Below are 18,464 nucleotides of genomic sequence, written 5' to 3'. Positions count from 1 at the left end.
GCCACATGATGGGGCGCGGTGCATGATGGGACGTGGGAGGGCTGAGCCGGGGGGGGGGGGCGGGGGGCTGCGCATGGAGCCGTGGGCGGGGGACTGGAGGGAGCTCGCGGCCCTTTATCCCCGGGGCGGCTGCTCAGGGTGAGCGAAGGTGGGTTTCCCTGGGCTGGGGGGATGGAGGGGAACCCTGGGGGGCCCTTGTGGGGAGGGGGAGGTTGGGGGCGAAGAGGGGAGCCCTGGGGGGAGGAGGATGTAAAGAGGGGAGGGGGGGCAGAAAGGGGAGCCCTGGGGAGGGGGGGGCAGAAAGGGGAGCCCTGGGGGGGGAGGTTGGGGGCAGAGAGGGGAGTCCAATGGGGAGGAGGACGTAAAGAGGGGAGGGGGGGCAGAGGGGGGAGGTTGTAGAGGGGGTGCAGAGAGGGGAGCCCTGGGGGGAGGGGGAGGCAGAGAGGGGAGCCCTGGGGGGAGGGGAGGGGGGGGGCAGAAAGGGGAGCCCTGGGGGGAGGGGAGGGGGGAAGCAGAGAGGGGAGCCCTGGCGGGGGAGGTTGGGGGCAGAGAGGGGGAGATTGCGGAGGGGGTGCAGAGAGGGGAGCCCTGGGGGGAGGGGGAGGCAGAGGGGGGAGGTTGTAGAGGGGGTGCAGAGAGGGGAGCCCTGGGGGGAGGGGGAGGCAGAGAGGGGAGCCCTGGGGGGAGGGGAGGGGGGGGCAGAAAGGGGAGCCCTGGGGGGAGGGGAGGGGGGAAGCAGAGAGGGGAGCCCTGGCGGGGGAGGTTGGGGGCAGAGAGGGGGAGATTGCGGAGGGGGTGCAGAGAGGGGAGCCCTGGGGGGAGGGGGAGGCAGAGGGGGGAGGTTGTAGAGGGGGTGCAGAGAGGGGAGCCCTGGGGGGAGGGAGAGGTTGGGAGTGAAGAGGGGAGTCCAGTGGGGAGGGGGAGGTTGCAGGGGGAGGAGAAAGGGGTGCCCGGGGGGGGGAGGGGGAAGCAGAGAGAGGAGCCCTGGGGGGGGGAGCTTGGGGGCAGAGAGGGGAGCCCTGGGGGGGAAAGGAAGGGCAGACCCTAGGGATATAGGTGGGAGCAGAGAGGACGCCCCTCTAGTACCAGGGTGGGGCAGTGGGGCGATTGCTAGGGAAGTGAGGGGGCAGAATGGGGAAGCCCTGAGGTGGATGGGGGCATTGCTAGGTAATAGGGGGTTACCTGAGGGGCTGGGGATGGATTAGCAGCAGCCTCATTCCCACCTGTGGTGTTGGGTGGAGGGGGTTGGATGGCTTGGAAATTGTGGGGGATGAGGTGATTTGGGGGGTTGGTAAAGTATTTGTGGGGGCACAGAGGGGGCCACTTCGCTGTAGAACGAGGGAATTAGGGGATCGGGGAGGGCGGGGGGATCCCTTATGCAGATCTCAAGGCCTTGTACAAAGGAGGCTTGGCTGGCAGACCTCTTGAGGTCCCCTCCGGCCCTAGATTTCTATGACTTTATGAAGATTTTCCTGGTTGGGGGAAACTGAGGCACAAAGCAGTGACTTGCCCAAGGTCCCGTAGCAAGCCAGTGACAGAGCCAGGACTAGAACTTAGTTCTCTGGAGTGTCTGTCCACCAGGCCTCACTGCCTCACCTCCAGTGCCGTTCACAGCAAATGCAGCCCCCCTGGGGCTTTTCTTGCTGCCACAGCCTGCTGGGCAGTGACTGGCAGGTGCAAAGTGTTGGGCCCTCCCCCAGGGCCATCAGCAGGGGTTGGGCCCTGCCCCTTTCTGGAGCCACAAACGCCAGAAGAGCAAGCAACCAGTGAGTTCCCCACCTGCCCAGGGGTGGTGAGGCTCAGATTTTGGGCTTCAGCTCTGGGATGGTGGGTAGCAGGCTCTGGTCATGAGGCTTTGGGCTCCGGCCCTGGACTCTGGCTATGTGGCAGCAGGTGCCTTTCCAGCCCCCCATCCATCTCCCCAGGTCACCGTTGTCTCCCTGCCCACTTCCCCATCTATGGCTTAATTTCTCCCCTGGCTTGCGTGGACTGGGTAAGTCTGCTGTGAGAACCGATATTTGTATGTTTGTTAATAATCACTTTTCACAGCCTCTGGGCTAGCTAGCAAGTCTGCTGCTCTGAAGAGTGGTATTAACAAACATACAGACATCACTTTTCATAGGCACAGACTTACTAGCTAGCAAGTCTTTTTTTCTTTCTATTTTTTTTTAAAGCAACCGAAAAAAGCAAAAGAAACAACAGCACAGAAAGACAAGAATGTGCAAAGCATGTTATTTGTGTTTCTAATCTGTGTAGGTCCAGTAGAGAATAGAGACAACTGTACGTTATTTTTATTACTGTGTCTGTAGGAAAAAAAAAAACCCATGTCAATAGATTACTATGATTTGGATGTGTATCTCTGCATATTTATTGATTTATTTATTTATTTCCTAAAGTTACTTAAGTATTTTAGGAAAAATTATCAGAGTGGCCACCAGCAAGAGATGATGGTCACATTCTGAGGCCACCAAAAAATTTATTGTGAGAACCCCGGCCTAGCCCTACCTAATCTCTTATTCCCCGTGGAGAGCTCAGCTCTCGCCTCCGGTCGGCCCTTGATCCCAGACTCCATCACTTTGGTATGTTTTCGGACAGGCCCCTTTATGCTTTCTCCCCCACTGCCCCTTGTGCTGGGGAGGAGCGCCACATTCATGTCTGCAGAGCTTCCCTGTCGTCCTTCATAGCTCTCCTCTGCCGTGACCCCTGCTTCCGCAGATCCACCATGTCAGTGCTACACTCCCAGTTTTTGCCCAGGCCCTTGGAGGAAGCCTGTCAGTGGGCCAGACCCCCGAGTGGACCCACTCTTCCTCTGAGACTGAACCTCTGCGCTCCGGCCCTCCTGCTTCATCCTGTGAGCGCTGCCCAGTTAGACTCCTAATAGAGACTTGTACCCTCTGTAGGGACCAGTGCACTCCAGCCCATGTTTGCAGGAACGCCCGGCAGCCTTTGTGAACCAGAGCAGGGTTTAGTGATTGCGCCAGTCCTAACCTAAGGACTTCCCGTCAGTGAAGGTTAAGACATAATCCATCTGGCCAGGCTGCTGTGAGCTTCAATCCAGTCCTTCTCCCAGTCCCAAGTGAGAGCAACCCAGCCTCTCCTGAAAGCTGACTTCTCATCCCCCTCCCTGTCGTGTCTTCCATCATCATGTTGGGTTTCCACTGATATGGGTCAGCCTTTAACAACCCTTTCAGTCCGCCCCAGACAGCCAGACGACACACGTTCCTTGCGTGTCCAGTTCTGCCCCAAGAGCAGATGTAACCCTTTTGCCCCCGTTCGGCAGCAGTGCAAAGGTTAGAGGGAAACTAAGGCATGGACGTTGGCTTAATCAAGACCATGGAATATGCCCACCTTGTCACACCTATAATCATTTAGCCGCTGGTGTGCTACAGGTGCTGAGCGACGCTGTCTCATTGTTCCCATGTGCTCCCTGCCCTTCTGTTTCTTGTCTTATGCTTAGATTGTCGGCTTTTCTTCTATGTTTGTGCAGCGCCTGGCACTGCAGCGCCTGTCTGGTCTGTGGCTGGGCTCCTATTTGCTACCGGACTACAAATAATAATAATAAACCAGTGCCCCTAACCAGAGATTATCGGCTCTTTGGAGCCGCAGCTGCCTTGTGTGTGTGTACAGCACCTAACGCAATTGGGCTCCGCCTGTCTGGGTGCTACCATAATGCATATAATAACTCTGCTTCTAGAAATAAGGCCTAGGAGCTTATCAGCTGAAGCTCCAACATCAAGTGCCGGTGCTAAATATCCACTTGTGCCTGGTGCTGATTAGCCTATATTCACAAATCACAAGGGAGTGGAGCCAAGCTAATGTCACACCCCAGTTAGGGGGCAGATCCCAGACCACAGAGGTGCTGGGGGAGTCAGAAACCCTTCTGCGGTTCTGCCACTAGAGGGAGACAGAGTACGTGGCAGGTAAAGGTGGGTTACCTGGCACAGATACCCTTTGTCATCATCAAGGATCCTAATTTTCCATAATAAAAACACCAACATTCTCCGATTTAAAAAAAACAAAACACCATATACAAATGTGCATTTTTCCATGATTACAATGGAACGCTGAACTTTAGTTTCCCGAGCCACAGTATATCTAGGTATCCGCTGAACACGGCGTTTTATTGATATATTTACAGTTGTAAAACCCTGGAATGATCCACTCACAGTGCATTGTTTCTTTCCCATTGTTGATGGCCTGGCTGGTTCACCCTCATTTTTGTTCTCTTTCCGTTTATGGTCAGTGCTTTTTGTGTGTTCTGTAATTGTCTGCCTGCCAACGCCATCTGCAGCCTTGCAATTTCCATCACCGTGAAATTTGTCCTTGCCGAGCTCAGTGGTACAGTCTTTAGGGGGGATTTTTAAATTTCGGTATCTTTCCGTAACTTTAATTCCTCATGTCGGGAGGCTGAAATGGTAGTTGAGCTGCATTAAAACCCAAACCTCATATGCCCTTTGGTAACCTCTCTATGCTAGAAAGAGTTTCTTGGAGTCTGTTTAGCTGTGTCCATTCAAAAATCAACCACCAGAGACGGTGGTTGTGCATTTTTTCCCGTGGCAAATAAGTTTCTAGGATCCCTGCTCATGCCTGATCTGCCCTGCTGCCTTCCAGGTGATGGACTCCGTGATGAAGCTGCAGAAGGTGCAGTTGAAATGCAAGAACCTGCACGAATTCCTGCGGGGGCTGAGCCCAGGAATCCTGGATCGGCTCTACAACCACCCCGCCACCTGCCTGGCAGTGTTCCGGTGCGTGGGCTCCCCTCTCCCCCCAGCCCTCCGGTGGGACAGCTGGGTCCGAGGGGGCGAAGGAGAAGACTAGGAGGATTGTTCCAGCACTGTTCTGAATCTAGCCTGGTATCCTGTCACCCTGCACCAAACCCATGGGCCCATCTAGCCTGATATCCGGCCAGCTCTCCTACCACTCCAGACCAGACTCCTGGGCCCATTTACCCCTATATCCGGCCGGCTCCCCTACCACTCCAGATCAGACCTCTGGGCTCATCTAGCCCAGTATCCTGCCTGCTTCCTTACTATTCCAGACCAGACCCCTGGGCCCATCTAGCCCGGTATCCCGCCTGCTCTCCTACCACTCCAGACCAGACCCCGGGCCCATCTAGCCCGATATCCCGCCTGCTCCCCTACTACTACAGACCAGACCCGTGGGCCCATCTAGCCCTGTATCCCACCTGCTCTCCTACCACTCCAGACCAGACCCCTGGGCCCATCTAGCCCGGTATCCCGCCTCCCTGCCGTGCCAGATGAGGTCAGACCCATGGGCGTGTCTAGCCCAGGTGCACCCTAGTCGAGCTGCCCTGTCGAGCGCCCCTGGGGGCCTGTCCTTGTGTTTTGTATTTCACAGTGAGCTGCCGGGATTGGCCAAGAACTATGTGATGCGGATGCTCTTCCTGGAGCAGCCCCTCCCTCAGGCTGCCGTGGCATTATGGGTAAAGAAGAAATATGTCAAGTGAGTCTGGGGGCTGGAGGGCCATTGAGGTGGCCTGGGTGGGGTAGATGGAACTTTGAATAATGATCTGGGGTCACCACCCCCCAGTCTCCCAAGCCAGCCAGTCTCCCTGGCCAGGGGCTGGATCAGGGCTGGTGCCCCCTGGAGGGGAAAGGCCCATTCCCCACCTCCTTGAGCTAGCCGGTCCCCCTGCCCTGGATTGGAGTCAACACCCCCTAGAGGGGAAAGGCCTTGTGTCCTACTCCCTGCCCCCCAGGCCAGCTAGTCCCCTACGCTGGGGCTAGTATGGAGCCAGCGCCCCCTAGAGGGGAAAGGCCCCATGTCCCAGGCCCCACTCCCTGAGCCAGCCAGTCCGCTGGAGCAGGATCAGAGCTGGCGCCCCCTAGAGGAAAACGGCCTCATCTCCCATGAGTCAGCCAGTCCCCCAGCCGAGTGACCAGCACCAGAGGAGGTCATAAACTTCCCATAATGCACCTCATTGTGCACAGTCACCCCATGGTGCCAGATCCCTTCCTGACCCCCCGGCTGGGGTCCCAGCCCCTGCCCTGCAGCCTGGAGGTGACTGCAGGCTCTCGGCTCACTCACTCTTTGGTCTTGCCACAGGGAGCAGGAGGAGAGCTCTGACGTCCTGCTGGGGCTGCGGCTCTGGCACACCCAGCTACTCCCGGGGGGCCTGCAGGGGCTGGTCCTGAACCCCATCTTCAAGGAGAACCTGCGCATCGCTTTGCTGGGCGGGTGAGAAGCTGGGGATAGGGGCGGGGAGAGGGAGCAGCAGCATGGATGCCTACGTGCCCTGCGCAGGGGGGCTGGGAGTTCCTAAGGGAGTTAGGTGCCTGCTTTCCATTGACTGACTGTGCTGGATATCTGATTCCCCCTGAAAACTCCAGCCGTGAGCAGCTCAGTGCCCCCACAGGGCAGTCACTAGCCTTACTGCCCAAATGGGGAAACTGAGGCATGGAGAGGGGACAGGATCCGCTTATGACAATACAAATCATTGTCAGGACTGGGAATAGAACCCAGGAGTTCTGGCTCCCAGCCCCCCAGCTCTAACCCACTGTACCCTACTTCCCTCCCAGAACCAAAGATGGAACACAGGAGTCCTGGCTCCCAGCCTCTCCCCTTGCTCTAACCCACTAGACTCCACTCGCCTCCCACAACTGGGGATAGAACCCAGGTGTCCTGCATCCTAGTGCCCCCCACCGCCCTCCCAGAGCTGGGGATAGAACCCAGGAGTCCTGATGGATCACTGAGATCAGAATACTTATTTGGGTCTGGTCTCTGTGCCAATTATAGTCATTTAGTAGTGTAGTCCAGTAGGTAGAGTGGGGGGAAGGGGTAGGGAACCAGGACTCCTGGGTTCTATGCATACCTTGGGTTGGGGATACTGGGGTCTAGTTGGTTAGGGCTGGGAGTCAAGACTCCTGGGTTCTATCCACTGCCTTGCTATGTAACCTGCGGTTCACATTGTGGCCACCCAGTGGCGCTGCTGCTCAGCGAAGTCAGGAGAAGACCTGTGTTCATGCCATGCTGGGTAACTCCAGTGGCGCAGCGCGCGTTTAAAGAGCCGGTCCCTGTTTGATCACAGCTCCATCCGTTGGCCTGTTCTGACCCTGGCGAATCCATTTTGTCTCTCGCCCCTGGTTCTAGGGGCAAGGCCTGGTCCGATGACACCAGCCAGCTGGGACCAGACAAACACGCGCGGGATGTCCCGTCGCTGGATAAATATGCTGAGGAGAGGTGGGAGGTGAGTGCTGGTAAACCCCCTGCGCTGACTCCAAGAGAACTTAGGAGTCCAGGCTTCCAGCCACCACCCTTTTCTTAGCACTAGACCTCACTCGCCTTCTGTAGCTGGGGATAGAACCCAGGAGTCTTGACTCCCAGCGCCCCCTGCTCTAACCCACTAGACTCCATCCCCCTCCCAGAGCTAGGGATAGAACCCAGGAGTCCTGGCTCCCAGTCCCCCCCCGGTCTAACCACTTGACTCAACTGGGTGGGCACTTCTGTACTAAGATAACCCTGTAAACAGTTCCCCAACACCTTCACTACAAAGTATCCTGAAGCACTTTGTGTGCTTCACATCCTTTCAACCATACACTGAGATGCAGCCATCTCTGGGGTGAGGCCGCTGGAGAACAGCTGCACAGCAGCACTGCATAGGGATCGCTCACCCGGTTCCTAAATGCAGCCACTTCTGGGGTGGGGCGGTTGGGGAACAGCCACACGGCAACGTGGGAGTGCGGAGTTCCAGGAGGGATTTTTGCCATTGACTATTTCAGGGGTCGGCAAACTTTTGGGGCTGAGGGCCACATCTGCGTGGGGAAATTGCATGCAGGGTTGGGGTGCGGGAGGGAGTGCTGGTGCAGTGTGCAGGAAGGGGCTCAGGGCAAGGGGTTGGGGCAGAGGAGGGGTGCATGGTGTATGAGGGGACTCAGGGCAGAGGGCTAGAGTGCAGGAGGGGTGTGAGGTGTGGCAGGGGACTCAGGGCAGGGGGTTGGGGTGCAGGAGGAGTTTGGGTTCTGGCCCGGCGCCGCTTACCTGGAGCGGCTCCGGGGTGGCAGCGGCGCGCACCGGGGTCAGGGCAGGCTCCCTAGTGCCACTCTGGGAAGCGGCCTGGAGGAGGAGGGGCAGAGAGCTCCCTGCGCTGCTCTTGCCTATGGGTACCTCCCCCAAAGCTCCCACGGTTCCCCATTCCCAGCCAATGGGGGCTTCAGGGGAGGGAGGTGGTGCAGCCGCTTCTGGGAGTGGCTTGGGGCCAGCGGCGCCATGAGGTGGCAATCCCGTGGGCCGGATCCAGCCCACGGGCCATAGTTTGCCCACCCCTGGCCTAGTGGAACAGGATTGAGAGGCCCCCTTGTGTAAGAAAAGGGCAGCACCTGCAAATGGGGTGTGTGTCTGGAGCGTTCCTGGTTGCTGACCCATCCTTGTGTCCATCTCCTGCTGGCCCAGGTGATCCTGCATTTCATGGTGGGCTCCCCCAGCGCCGCGGTCAGCCAGGACCTCGCCCAGCTCCTCATCCAAGCCGGGCTGATGAAGAGGTGAGTGGGGACACAGGGCCTTTCCCCTCTAGGGGGCGCCGGCTCCGATCCTGCCCCAGGACCGGGCACTGGCTGGCTTGGTGGGGAGAATGGGACACGGGCCTTTCCCCTGAAACCAGCCCCCCCCGGCCACCTATGGAGGGAGGCCGAGGACTGGACAGGCCAGGGACCCCCCAGCTCCCCTCTGCCCCCTAGTGGCTGCTGTAGTGACCCAACCTGCAGTTGCGGGGGTGCTGAGTCGTAATCCCTGTCTTCCCTGCCCGCCCCCAGCAGCGAACCTGGAGAGCCCCCCTGCATCACCTCCGCCGGCTTCCAGTTTCTGCTGCTGGACACGTCTTCCCAGCTCTGGTACTTCATGCTGCAGTACCTGCAGTCCGCTGAGGTGAGATCTCCCGCCTGCCCCACTGCCTGCCCCCTTTGTCTCTCCCCCCAGGCCCCAGAGCCCCCAACTGCCTCCCCCTCTGTCTGCTGCCGGAGTAATCCCCTTCTCTCCCCACTATCCCCCTTCTCCCCACTGCCCCTCCTCACTTCCCAGCAGCTCTGCCTCTTGCATTCCTACCCCCACCGGCTGTTTTAACCCCTCGTTGTCTCCCCTGCAGACCCGGGGCATGGACCTAGTGGAGATCCTGTCCTTCCTCTTCCAGCTCAGCTTCTCCACCCTTGGCAAGGTAGGCTGGGAACCTCCTGCTCTAACTACTGGACTGCACTTCCCTCCCAGAGCTGGCTCCCAGGCCCCCCTGCTCTAACCTACTACACCACACTCCTCTCCCAGAACCGGGGATAGAACTCAGGAGTGCTGGCTCCCAGGCCCACCTCTTGAGCAAACTGATTTAACTGGGGTTTGGATCAGCTGAACAAGGCAAGAAGGAAAACACAGTAGGTTCTATCATGAACTTCTCCATGGGAGACCTGCTGGCTGTTTGTTCTCTTTTACAATCATAGCGTCGGAGAGCCTCACAGGGAAAGGGTATCGCGCCCATTGCGCAGCTGGGGAAACAGAGGCAGGGAGCAGTGAAGCAGCTTGCTTCAGGTCACTCAGGGAGTCAGGGAATTGAGACCAGATCACCTGAGCTCCAGCGCAGTGCCTGAACCACTAGACCCTCCTTCCTTTTGTTCTTGCAACACATGGTAGAAAACCTCTACAGGGACATTGCTGCTGCAGAGAGGAGGGGAGGGGAGTTAAGGGAAGCTGCGTGAAATTGACCCTACTGGTCAATTTCAGGCTGTGGGTGGAGAATCTGGATGGATGTTGGGCTGGGAGCCCCCGGTTGGGAACATAACATGTAGGATCAGACAGGGCAGAGCTATGGGGAGTGATTCTGAGGGGATTGATAATATGGGAGTCTCACTGGGGCTTCCTTATGTCTGGAAACAAAGCGACTTTGCTTTCGTCACCTCCCAGGATTACTCGGTGGAGGGAATGAGCGACTCGCTGCTCAATTTTCTTCAACACCTTCGGGAATTTGGTCTGGTCTTCCAGAGGAAGGTATGTGGAGAAGGACTGAGGGGCACCGGCAGAGCTGTGGGGGGAGCCCAGGGCTGGGATAGCAGGGGCAGCGGTTTGGGATTGAGGGGCACCAGCGGAGCTGGAGTGGGGGGAGCCCAGGGTTGGGCTAGTGGGGGGCTTTGGGTCATGATTGGGGGGCACCAGCAGAGCTGTGGGGAGTTGGGGTGATCTGGGGGCTGCGGGTCGGGATTGAGGGGCACCAGCAGAGCTGTGCATGGAAGGAGGGTCTCTGAAGACACCCCGTGTTTCCCCCCCTTGCAGAGGAAGTCACGGCGCTATTACCCCACCCGCTTGGCCATTAACTTGTCTTCAGGAATCTCTGGCACAACCACGGACACCCACAACCAGGGCTTCGTCGTGGTAGAGACCAATTACAGGGTCTACGCTTATACAGGTCAGAGGTCAAGGGTCAGAGGTCGCCCATGTGACTAGTCTCCGATCCCCAATCCCCTCATCACTGCAGCGCCAGCACATGGAGCGTGTGGGGGTAAATGAGAGCAGCAGCTGCTGCCTAACAGGCCAAAATCATGGGAGCCGGGGGGAGGGGTGAAAGTCAGGACTCCTGGGTTCTATCTCCAGCTCTGGGAGGGGAGTGGGGCTAATGAGTCAGAGCAGATGGGCTGGGAGTCAGGACTTTTGGGTTCTGTTCCCAGATCTCTGTGACCTGGAGGGGCACGTGCCCTTTCCCGTGCCTCAGTTTCCCCCTCTGACACAGGGTCAGTGATCCTGACCCCAATGTGTACATGCAGGGAGATCTATGGGTGGGATCTCCCATAGGCTGCGAAGGGTGATGACTCTCTGGGGGGCACTGATTCCATGAGATGGTGCTGGCCATGCCTCGGGGGGAGGGGGCTTCCCTAGATAAGGCCACTACCTGATTGTCTCCTATCCACTGCCGCCCCGCCCTGCCCCAGACTCGGAGCTGCAGATCGCGCTCATCGCACTCTTCTCCGAGATGCAGTATCGCTTCCCCAACCTGGTGGTGGCCCACGTGACCCGCGAGAGCGTCCAGCAGGCCATCGCCAACGGCATCACGGCTGAGCAGGTGAGAGCCGGGGGTAGGGGCCATGGGTTCACAGAGACCCCATGAGGGCTCCCACCTGGGACGGGATCACCCCAATCCTGAGCAACGGGGCTCCCAGCCTGCCCCTTGGAGGGAGAAACAGATCAAACATTTCCTGCTTTGGATAGCCCAGTTCCCTTCTCTGCACTCCCACCGGGAGCCAGGACTCCTGGGTTCAATTCCCAGCTCTGGGAGGGAAGTTGGGTCTAATGGGCTCCCAGTGCCCTCTGCCCTAACCAGGACTCCTGGAATTTGTCCCCAGCTCTGGGAAGGGAGTGGTGTTTAGTGCTTAGAGCAGGGTGAGGCGGGTCTATGAGGCATCATATGGACCCACGCTTACCCCTCCAACGGGACAGTCTGGTTACGGGGAAGGATCATCCAAAATGGGTTTGTACCCCCAGCCCTGGGGGCAGGGACAGGCTGTGGGTGGCTGCTAGGGGCTGCCGGCCAGTAATAATATCCCCTCCGCCTTCAGATCATCCACTTCCTACGGACCAGAGCGCACCCCGTGATGCTGAGACAGGTGAGGAGCCGGGGGGCTGGGTGCCAGGATTCTTGGGTTCTATCCCCAGCTCGGGGAAGGGAGTGGGGTCTAGTGGGTTAGAGCAAGGTGGGGGTGGGGGCTGGAAGCCAGGACTCCTGGGTCCCCACTGATATTTCCCTAACTTCTAGGGGCTGGAGTGACCTAGCCAGGGCAGAGATGAAAGGGGCTGGGCTAGAAGAAAAGCTGATTATTGACGGAGCAGGGCAGGTGGAGGAGAGGGGTTAGAGACGGGGGACGGTCCAGAGACCCAGAGGGGAGAGGGCAGATACCATAGAGATCAGGGCCCTATGGTTGCCTAGATGTTCTCCATCCTTGGGAGCTGGGAGTGGGACGTGGGGCTGGAGCTGCTGAGTGACTCCTCGCCTGCTCCCCCCGCAGACCCCAGTTCTGCCCGCGACCATCACAGATCAGATCCGGCTCTGGGAACTGGAACGCGACCGGCTGCGCTTCTCCGAGGGTGAGTGTCTTGGGGGGAGGGCTGGATGCTGGGGGGGGGCAGCAGCAGCAGGGAGGAGATGGTGCCCTGATGGAGTCTGATGGGTTTTTTTCCTCCCTCTCTGCTCCATTCTCCTCTCATCTCCCTCCTCCGTTCCACTTTATCTGTCCTGTATCCACCTCTCTGCCCCATTCCCCCTTTCATCTCCCTCCTCCATCCTTCCCTCCCTCTTCTTTCCCCTCCTATTTATCCAACTGTCTGTCCCTCATCCCCTTCTCTGCCACCTTCTTCTGCCTCCATCCATCTCTCCCTCTCTCCACCCTCTCTCCCCCATCCATCCATCCATCCTTCATTCCCCTTTTCTGCCCCATTCCCTCTCTCATCTCCCCCTCTCTATGTCTCCCACTATTCCTTCCATCTATTCATCCTTCTTCCTCCTATCTCTCCATCTCCCATTTTTCCCTCCATCCATCCTTCCCTCTTCTTTCATCCCTCCATGTCTCTCACTTTTCCATTCCTCCCTTTCCCCCCGTACAGGGGTGCTATACAACCAGTTCCTGTCCCAGGTGGACTTTGAGCTGCTGCGAAACCACGCGCGGGACCTGGGCGTGCTGGTCTTCGAGAACCCGGCCAAGCGCCTCATGGTGGTGACACCTGCCGGCCACTCTGACGTCAAGCGCTTCTGGAAGAGGCAGAAGCAGAGCTCCTGAGGGGCCCCCACGCCTGGCCAGGAGGAGTGGGCTGCCGCTCCCCACCATGCGACATCCGGTGCAGGGGAGATGTGTCCAGTGGTGACATCAGGAAGCTCCGTGGATCTCCAGCAGGGAAGGGGTTAAATTGCAGCACCTCTCCCTCACCCCTGCACACCCCTTCCCCCAAACTGGATCTCTCCTTTGGCAGATCTCTTTCAGCAGCAAAGGGGTTCCATGATGACACACTCCCCCCCTTCCCTCCTGTCACAGGGGTGGGGGCTAACTGGTCCCATCCCTCTGCATCAGTTTTTGAGGGGCTACTTCACTGATCACCCTAGAACCATGGGCTGGGAGTGGAGTTGGATGCAACCTTCCAAGATGTGACTTAGGGTTGGGATTGTGTTAGAAGCAGGTGGGGGTAGGTGTGAGTGGGTCTGCACCCTGCGTCTATGGGGTGATCCACAGCTGGGTTATGCTCCTTATGCCCCCCTCCCCCCCCCACACTCGATGCTTTCCAGCAGCCAGAGGAGATTCCTCTCGGGCCTTTCTCCCCTATGGGGCGCCAGCTCCTATCCTGCCCTAGGCCAGGGGCCTGAGAGACAAAGCAACTGACCCTGCTTTTGCTGATGGGTGTAAATGAGTAACTGCACTGGCCTTAGTGAGGCTGATTCCCCTCTCATCTGGTGTAAATCAGGAGTAACTAAATTGAAGTCACACCTGATTTGCACCAGTGGCAACTCCATGCATGGAATTGGAGTGACTGGATTCACACTGGCTGACCAGATCAGAATCCCACCCTGACTCTGCCATCGATGGGCTGCTCTGGATTGACACCACGCTCAGCATCCAGCCCTGGCTCCATGGGGTCTCTCTGGATTTACATGAGGGGAACAGGAGAATCCAGCCCAACGCCTGTAAATAGTTTTTTGTAACTGTTGAGAAGACTGAATAAAGCTCCGATTTGAAAGATTTATATTGGCTGGCTGGCTGGCTGACACAGAGCGCCTCCTGCAGGCAAGTATGGTGTAGCTGGGGAGCCCTGACTTAAATTTCCCTCCATGCAGGGGATGACAAAGCCAGGTTGTAAGGTGCTAACGGGCACCCCTAGGTGGAGGGGTTCAGGCCGCAGAAAAGCCAACACAGAATGTAAAACTTTCACCCCAACATACATCTCAGCTGGAGGAGCCTGTCCTTAGTCCCTCCGGAGGCCAGTGCTCGCCTCTACTCAGGTCTAGAAGGACTTTTGTGGCTGGGAAAAGGAGAAAGTTTGGGGAGGAGATGGGAATGCTGACAAGGCCACTGTCTGCTCCCATTAGCAGGGAAGGGGGGTTTGGGGTGAAGGCACAGGACTCCTGGGTTCTATTTCCTCCTCAGCCACAGATCAGTGCTGTCCCTGTGCCCCTCTGCACCCGGTTAGCCAGCTGTAAACCAGCAATATCCTTGATTGCAAGGGTGGGGGAGTGAAATTCCTTACTACTTGTGAGGTGCTCAGCTGAAGGCCATAGAAATGTCTAGGACTAACTACCATGTGAAAAACTAGAGGGGCTGGAGGTCTAGGAAACCAGCAGGTGCAGCTAAGAGCTCCTGTTGATGTCGGGATGGCAGGAGACGCTAATTGTGTAAAGTCTATGGCCAGTTCCCATGAAATGTTAGGACGGCCTTATTTCCTTGACCCATCATCAAGCCGACTGAGACAGCTGTACGTAGAGGCCTTAGTTGGATGTGGTTTTTGGAAAGCAGGCCTTTGATTGATGGGTACATGGACTAATTACATACATTGTGCCTGGATTGCACAAAACTTTCAGACAAGTCAAGGCCCTGGTGATTGGGGGGGACTTCTAGGCACAGACTCCTGGAATCCTGCCATCAGCTGTTAGGGCAAGGATGGCAAAACAAGGATGAAGGAAAGGTTACTCACCTTAAAGGAATGCAAGGGAACAATCATTTCATATTCATCCGTGTCTATCACTTACCTTTTGCTTTTCTTACGGCCTAACAGTGTCAATGGGGACTGGTGAGAAACTTTGCCCCTAAAATTTTTTTGATTGGAAAATTAAGATTCTGTAAAATTATTTATCTTCAACCATTTACTTTCTGTGGGAAATTTTGATTTGGTCAAAAAACCCAGCTGCCTGAAAAACAAAGTATTGCCATTTTAAAGCTTATGTGAATTCTTTAAGCTTAATAGGCTTTAGTTTTCAGCAGCATCCCCACAAAAGCCACACGGGCCTGGTCTTGCTCAGAAAGATTTGTCAGTTTATACTGGTGCAGACACACTTTTAGCTATTTAAAAGTGCCTGTGCTGGTGTGTCTGTTCTTTACACCGGAAGGGAAGTAAATTTTACTGGTATGAGGCACCTTTATCCTGGTACAGCTTCAGCCAAATTGGGGCTCTAGTGTAGAACTATATTGGTGGGGGAAAATCACACCCCTAGCCACCATAGCTATAATAGTATAACTAACGTAGATCTAACAGGTCTGTAGACATTCATATGCAAGTATCTCTAATGGAGGAGGAGCCTTGATAGCCACGCAGAGTAGCAGTGTCAGGGTTAATCCCTTAAAAATAATTGTGCTTTAGCATCAGAGTCAGAGCTTCAGGCTGCAGGAGTCAGGCTTTTGGTATAATCTGGTTGCTTTATGCTGATTTCAATCGAACCTTGGGCACTGAAAAATGCAACTGATACTGAAGTAAAGGAACTCATGATTAGCTACCAAGGATGCCTATAGCCTGTGTTCCATATTGTGGAAGTGTGATACTGTGAACAGAATTTATTTGGATTACATAAGAACGGCCGTACCGGGTCAGACCAAAGGTCCATCTAGCCCAGTATCCTGTTTACCGACAGTGGCCAATGCCAGGTGCCCCCAGAGGGAGTGAACCTAATAGGCAATGATCAAGTGATCTCTCTCCTGCCATCCATCTCCATCCTCTGACAAACAGAGGCTAGGGACACCATTCCTTACCCATCCTGGCTAATAGCCATTTATGGACTTAACCACCATGAATTTATCCAGTTCTCTTTTAAACGCTGTTATAGTCCTAGCCTTCACAACCTCCTCAGGCAAGGAGTTCTACAAGTTGACTGTGCGCTGCGTGAAGAAGAACTTCCTTTTATTTGTTTTAAACCTGCTGCCTGTTAACTTCATTTGGTGGAATTATGTGCGCTTTTTCTTTTAGAGTGTGATAGAGGAATAGAATTTGCTTTGATACCAATGCAAACGAGTAACTTTTTTGTTAAAAAAAACTTTATTGGCTTTGTTAGAAAAAAGGACACTTACCAGAACGAAGGACACCCTTTATAAATATGTCTGAACAAAAATACTTAGCAGAGAAAGTGTTAGGAAAATAAACTATCCAATTAGAAATAAACATTGCAATAGAAAAATAACTAAGCTTATGGGGCGGAGCTCTCTTTTTGGTGTGTGTTTGCACAGTGGCCATGACTTGGGGCTCTTGGGTACTAATATAACACAATTAAAAGGAATGGAAGAGAAACATGCTTCAGGATTTGCAGGCTGGGGAAATTGGCTAAAGACGTGATAAGGAGGAAGAGTTTCTATGTAAAGGATGAACAAGATTATTTATCGCTGGAAGTCCAAACTGATAGTATATTCCTATAATATTTCTGACATTGGGGAGATATGGATTCTTTGGTAGAAGTAACAGAGAATCGATTATTCTAATATTGCCTTGTAAACTAAGGCCTTTATCCAGAAAACAAAATTAACATGTGCTTAACTTAAGCTATGTGACTATTCCCATTGATATCAATGGCATGTGTGTCTAGGTGGGCAAATGCGCACATCTGTTTAGTACAAATTCCAGCAGGGCGGAATTTCAAAGAAGATAATATGGGAATCTGCGTCAATATTTGGGAAGGGAGCTGTCCCCATTGGTGGGTGGGGATGTGAAGAAATCTCTGAGGTGTAGGAGTGAGAGGCAAAATGCTCCACCATGGAGAAGTCGTGATGACAAGCCAAGAAACCAGATGTCCTTCAGGTCATAAGATGACAAAGGAGCTCGTGCTATAGGAGAAAAAAAACAAACAAACCCAAACTTTTAGAAATAGAATATACATTAGAGCAGTGATAGACTGAGGTGTGAGCTGCAAATGGCTCTTCAATGCATCTCCTGTGACTTTTTGAAGCATGTGATATTAAAACACTGTGTGACTTAACAACCAATCGGGATGCTTGTACTATTTTATTAACAAATTAATTTAATTATTCTCACAGCAAATAAGTTATAAACTGAATATTCCCTGCATTCCCATACCTGTAGCTCTTTTGGGTGATGCTGGTGGCTAACTGGGCTTCTGAACCACTGAGCTCTGGGTATCAGTGAGTTAGAGAATCAGGATAAGACGAGTTTTGTACAAGCAAACACAGATGGGGGCTGCTGAGCTATTAGCATTGGAGGTTTATACACTGGGCTGCCCAGAGGAAGGAGCAGAGGGGCAAGTGGGTGCGCTGAGGCTCTGGGAGGGTGGGGGGAGGTGGGAGTAAGCAGCATGGTAAATCCCTCTGAGCCGGACACCCCCAACTCCTCCCCACAGCCCTGACCCCAGCCCTTCTGAGCCAGACACCCCCTCAACCCCCCCCACAGCCCCGATCCCAGCCCTTCTGAGCCAGACACCCCCCAACCCCCCCCCACACAGCCCCAATCCCAGCCCTTCTGAGCCAGACACCCCCCAACCTCCCCCCAGCCCCGACCCCCAGCTCTGACTCCAGCCCCTCTGAGCCAGACACTCCCCCCCCGACAACCTCCCCCAGCCCCGCTGAGCCAGACACTCCCTCCCCCACAACCTCTCCCAGCCCCTCTGAGCTGGACACCCCCCCCGACAACCTCCCACAGCCCCAACCCCCAGTTCCAACCCCAGCCCCTCTGAGCCGGTTCCCCTCAATCCCCCTGCAAGCCCTGACTCCCAGCTCCAAGCCCAGCCCCTCTGAGCCAGACCCCTCCAATCCCCCCCCCATAGCCCTGACCCCCAGCTCTGAGCCCAGCCCCTCCGAGCCAGGCACCCCCTGACCCCATGCCCTCCACAGCCCTGACCCCCAGCTCTGAGCCAAGCTCCTCCAAGACAGACACCCTGACCCCAACCCCCCACACTCCTGAGCCCCAGCTGAGCCAGGCACCCCCGACCCCATCCCCCCCACACCCCTGACTCGCAGCTCTGAGCCCAGCCCCTCTGAGCTGGGCACCCCCGACCCCATCCTCCCCACAGCTCTGAGCCCAGTCCCTCTGACCCCGGGCACCTCCGGACCCAGAGCCCAGCTCCCCACTCAGCCCTGGGCAACAGCAGTGCTACCCCCAGGCAGTGACAGCCCATTGGCACCAACCATCACCATCACCCAGCGACAGTCCATTATGTCATTGCCAATGTAGACATACTGTTTGTCATAAACAGATAGCTAAGGGTTAATGTCTCTTTCACCTGAAGCACCTGACCAGAGGACCAATCAGGAAACCGGATTTTTTCAACTTTGGGTGGAGGGAATTTAGTCTCTGTGTCTTTGTTTTCTGGCTGCCTGCCTTCTCTGAGCTTTGGAGAAGTAGCTCTACTTTCTAGTCTTCTGTTTCTAAGTGTAAGGACAAAGAGATCAGATAGTAAGTTCTATGGTTTTCTTTTCTTTGGTATTTGCATGAATATAAGTGCTGGAGTGCTTTGATTTGTATTCTTTTGGAATAAGGCTGTTTATTCAATATTCTTTTAAGCAAAT

General features: G+C 55.5%; 1 protein-coding gene across 5 annotated transcripts; it reads left to right on the top strand.

Moving 5' to 3' along the window:
* Positions 1–58: 58 nt before the first annotated feature.
* On the top strand, positions 59–13,709 carry GTF2H4 (general transcription factor IIH subunit 4). 5 transcript variants are annotated; one of them, XM_050919509.1, is made up of 14 exons: positions 59–148; positions 4,612–4,745; positions 5,359–5,463; positions 6,067–6,198; positions 7,111–7,207; positions 8,410–8,498; positions 8,769–8,880; positions 9,098–9,166; positions 9,901–9,984; positions 10,267–10,399; positions 10,920–11,050; positions 11,544–11,591; positions 11,991–12,069; positions 12,586–13,709. In XM_050919509.1, the coding sequence occupies exons 2-14, from the start codon at positions 4,615–4,617 to the stop codon at positions 12,756–12,758; spliced, it is 1,383 nt and encodes a 460-aa protein (XP_050775466.1). In that variant the 5' UTR covers positions 59–148; positions 4,612–4,614; the 3' UTR covers positions 12,759–13,709. The 5 variants fall into 5 exon arrangements, with proteins under 5 accessions (XP_050775466.1, XP_050775467.1, XP_050775465.1 ...); XM_050919510.1 differs by lacking the exon at positions 59–148 and adding an exon at positions 1,345–1,766; XM_050919508.1 differs by lacking the exon at positions 59–148 and adding an exon at positions 4,216–4,238 and having other exon boundaries at positions 8,772–8,880.
* Positions 13,710–18,464: the final 4,755 nt, after the last annotated feature.

This window comes from Gopherus flavomarginatus, chromosome 12 (genome assembly GCF_025201925.1).
Source record: "Gopherus flavomarginatus isolate rGopFla2 chromosome 12, rGopFla2.mat.asm, whole genome shotgun sequence".
Classification (NCBI taxonomy): domain Eukaryota; kingdom Metazoa; phylum Chordata; order Testudines; family Testudinidae; genus Gopherus; species Gopherus flavomarginatus.
This window is presented reverse-complemented; position numbering and strand designations above follow the sequence as displayed.

Excerpts from the sequence above, each read along its gene's own strand:
- GTF2H4 (XM_050919507.1), top strand. Across the intron at positions 6,199-7,110 it reads CGCATCGCTTTGCTGGGCGG|GGGCAAGGCCTGGTCCGATG; the intron begins GTGAGAAGCTGG and ends CCCTGGTTCTAG. Across the intron at positions 9,167-9,900 it reads GCTTCTCCACCCTTGGCAAG|GATTACTCGGTGGAGGGAAT; the intron begins GTAGGCTGGGAA and ends GTCACCTCCCAG.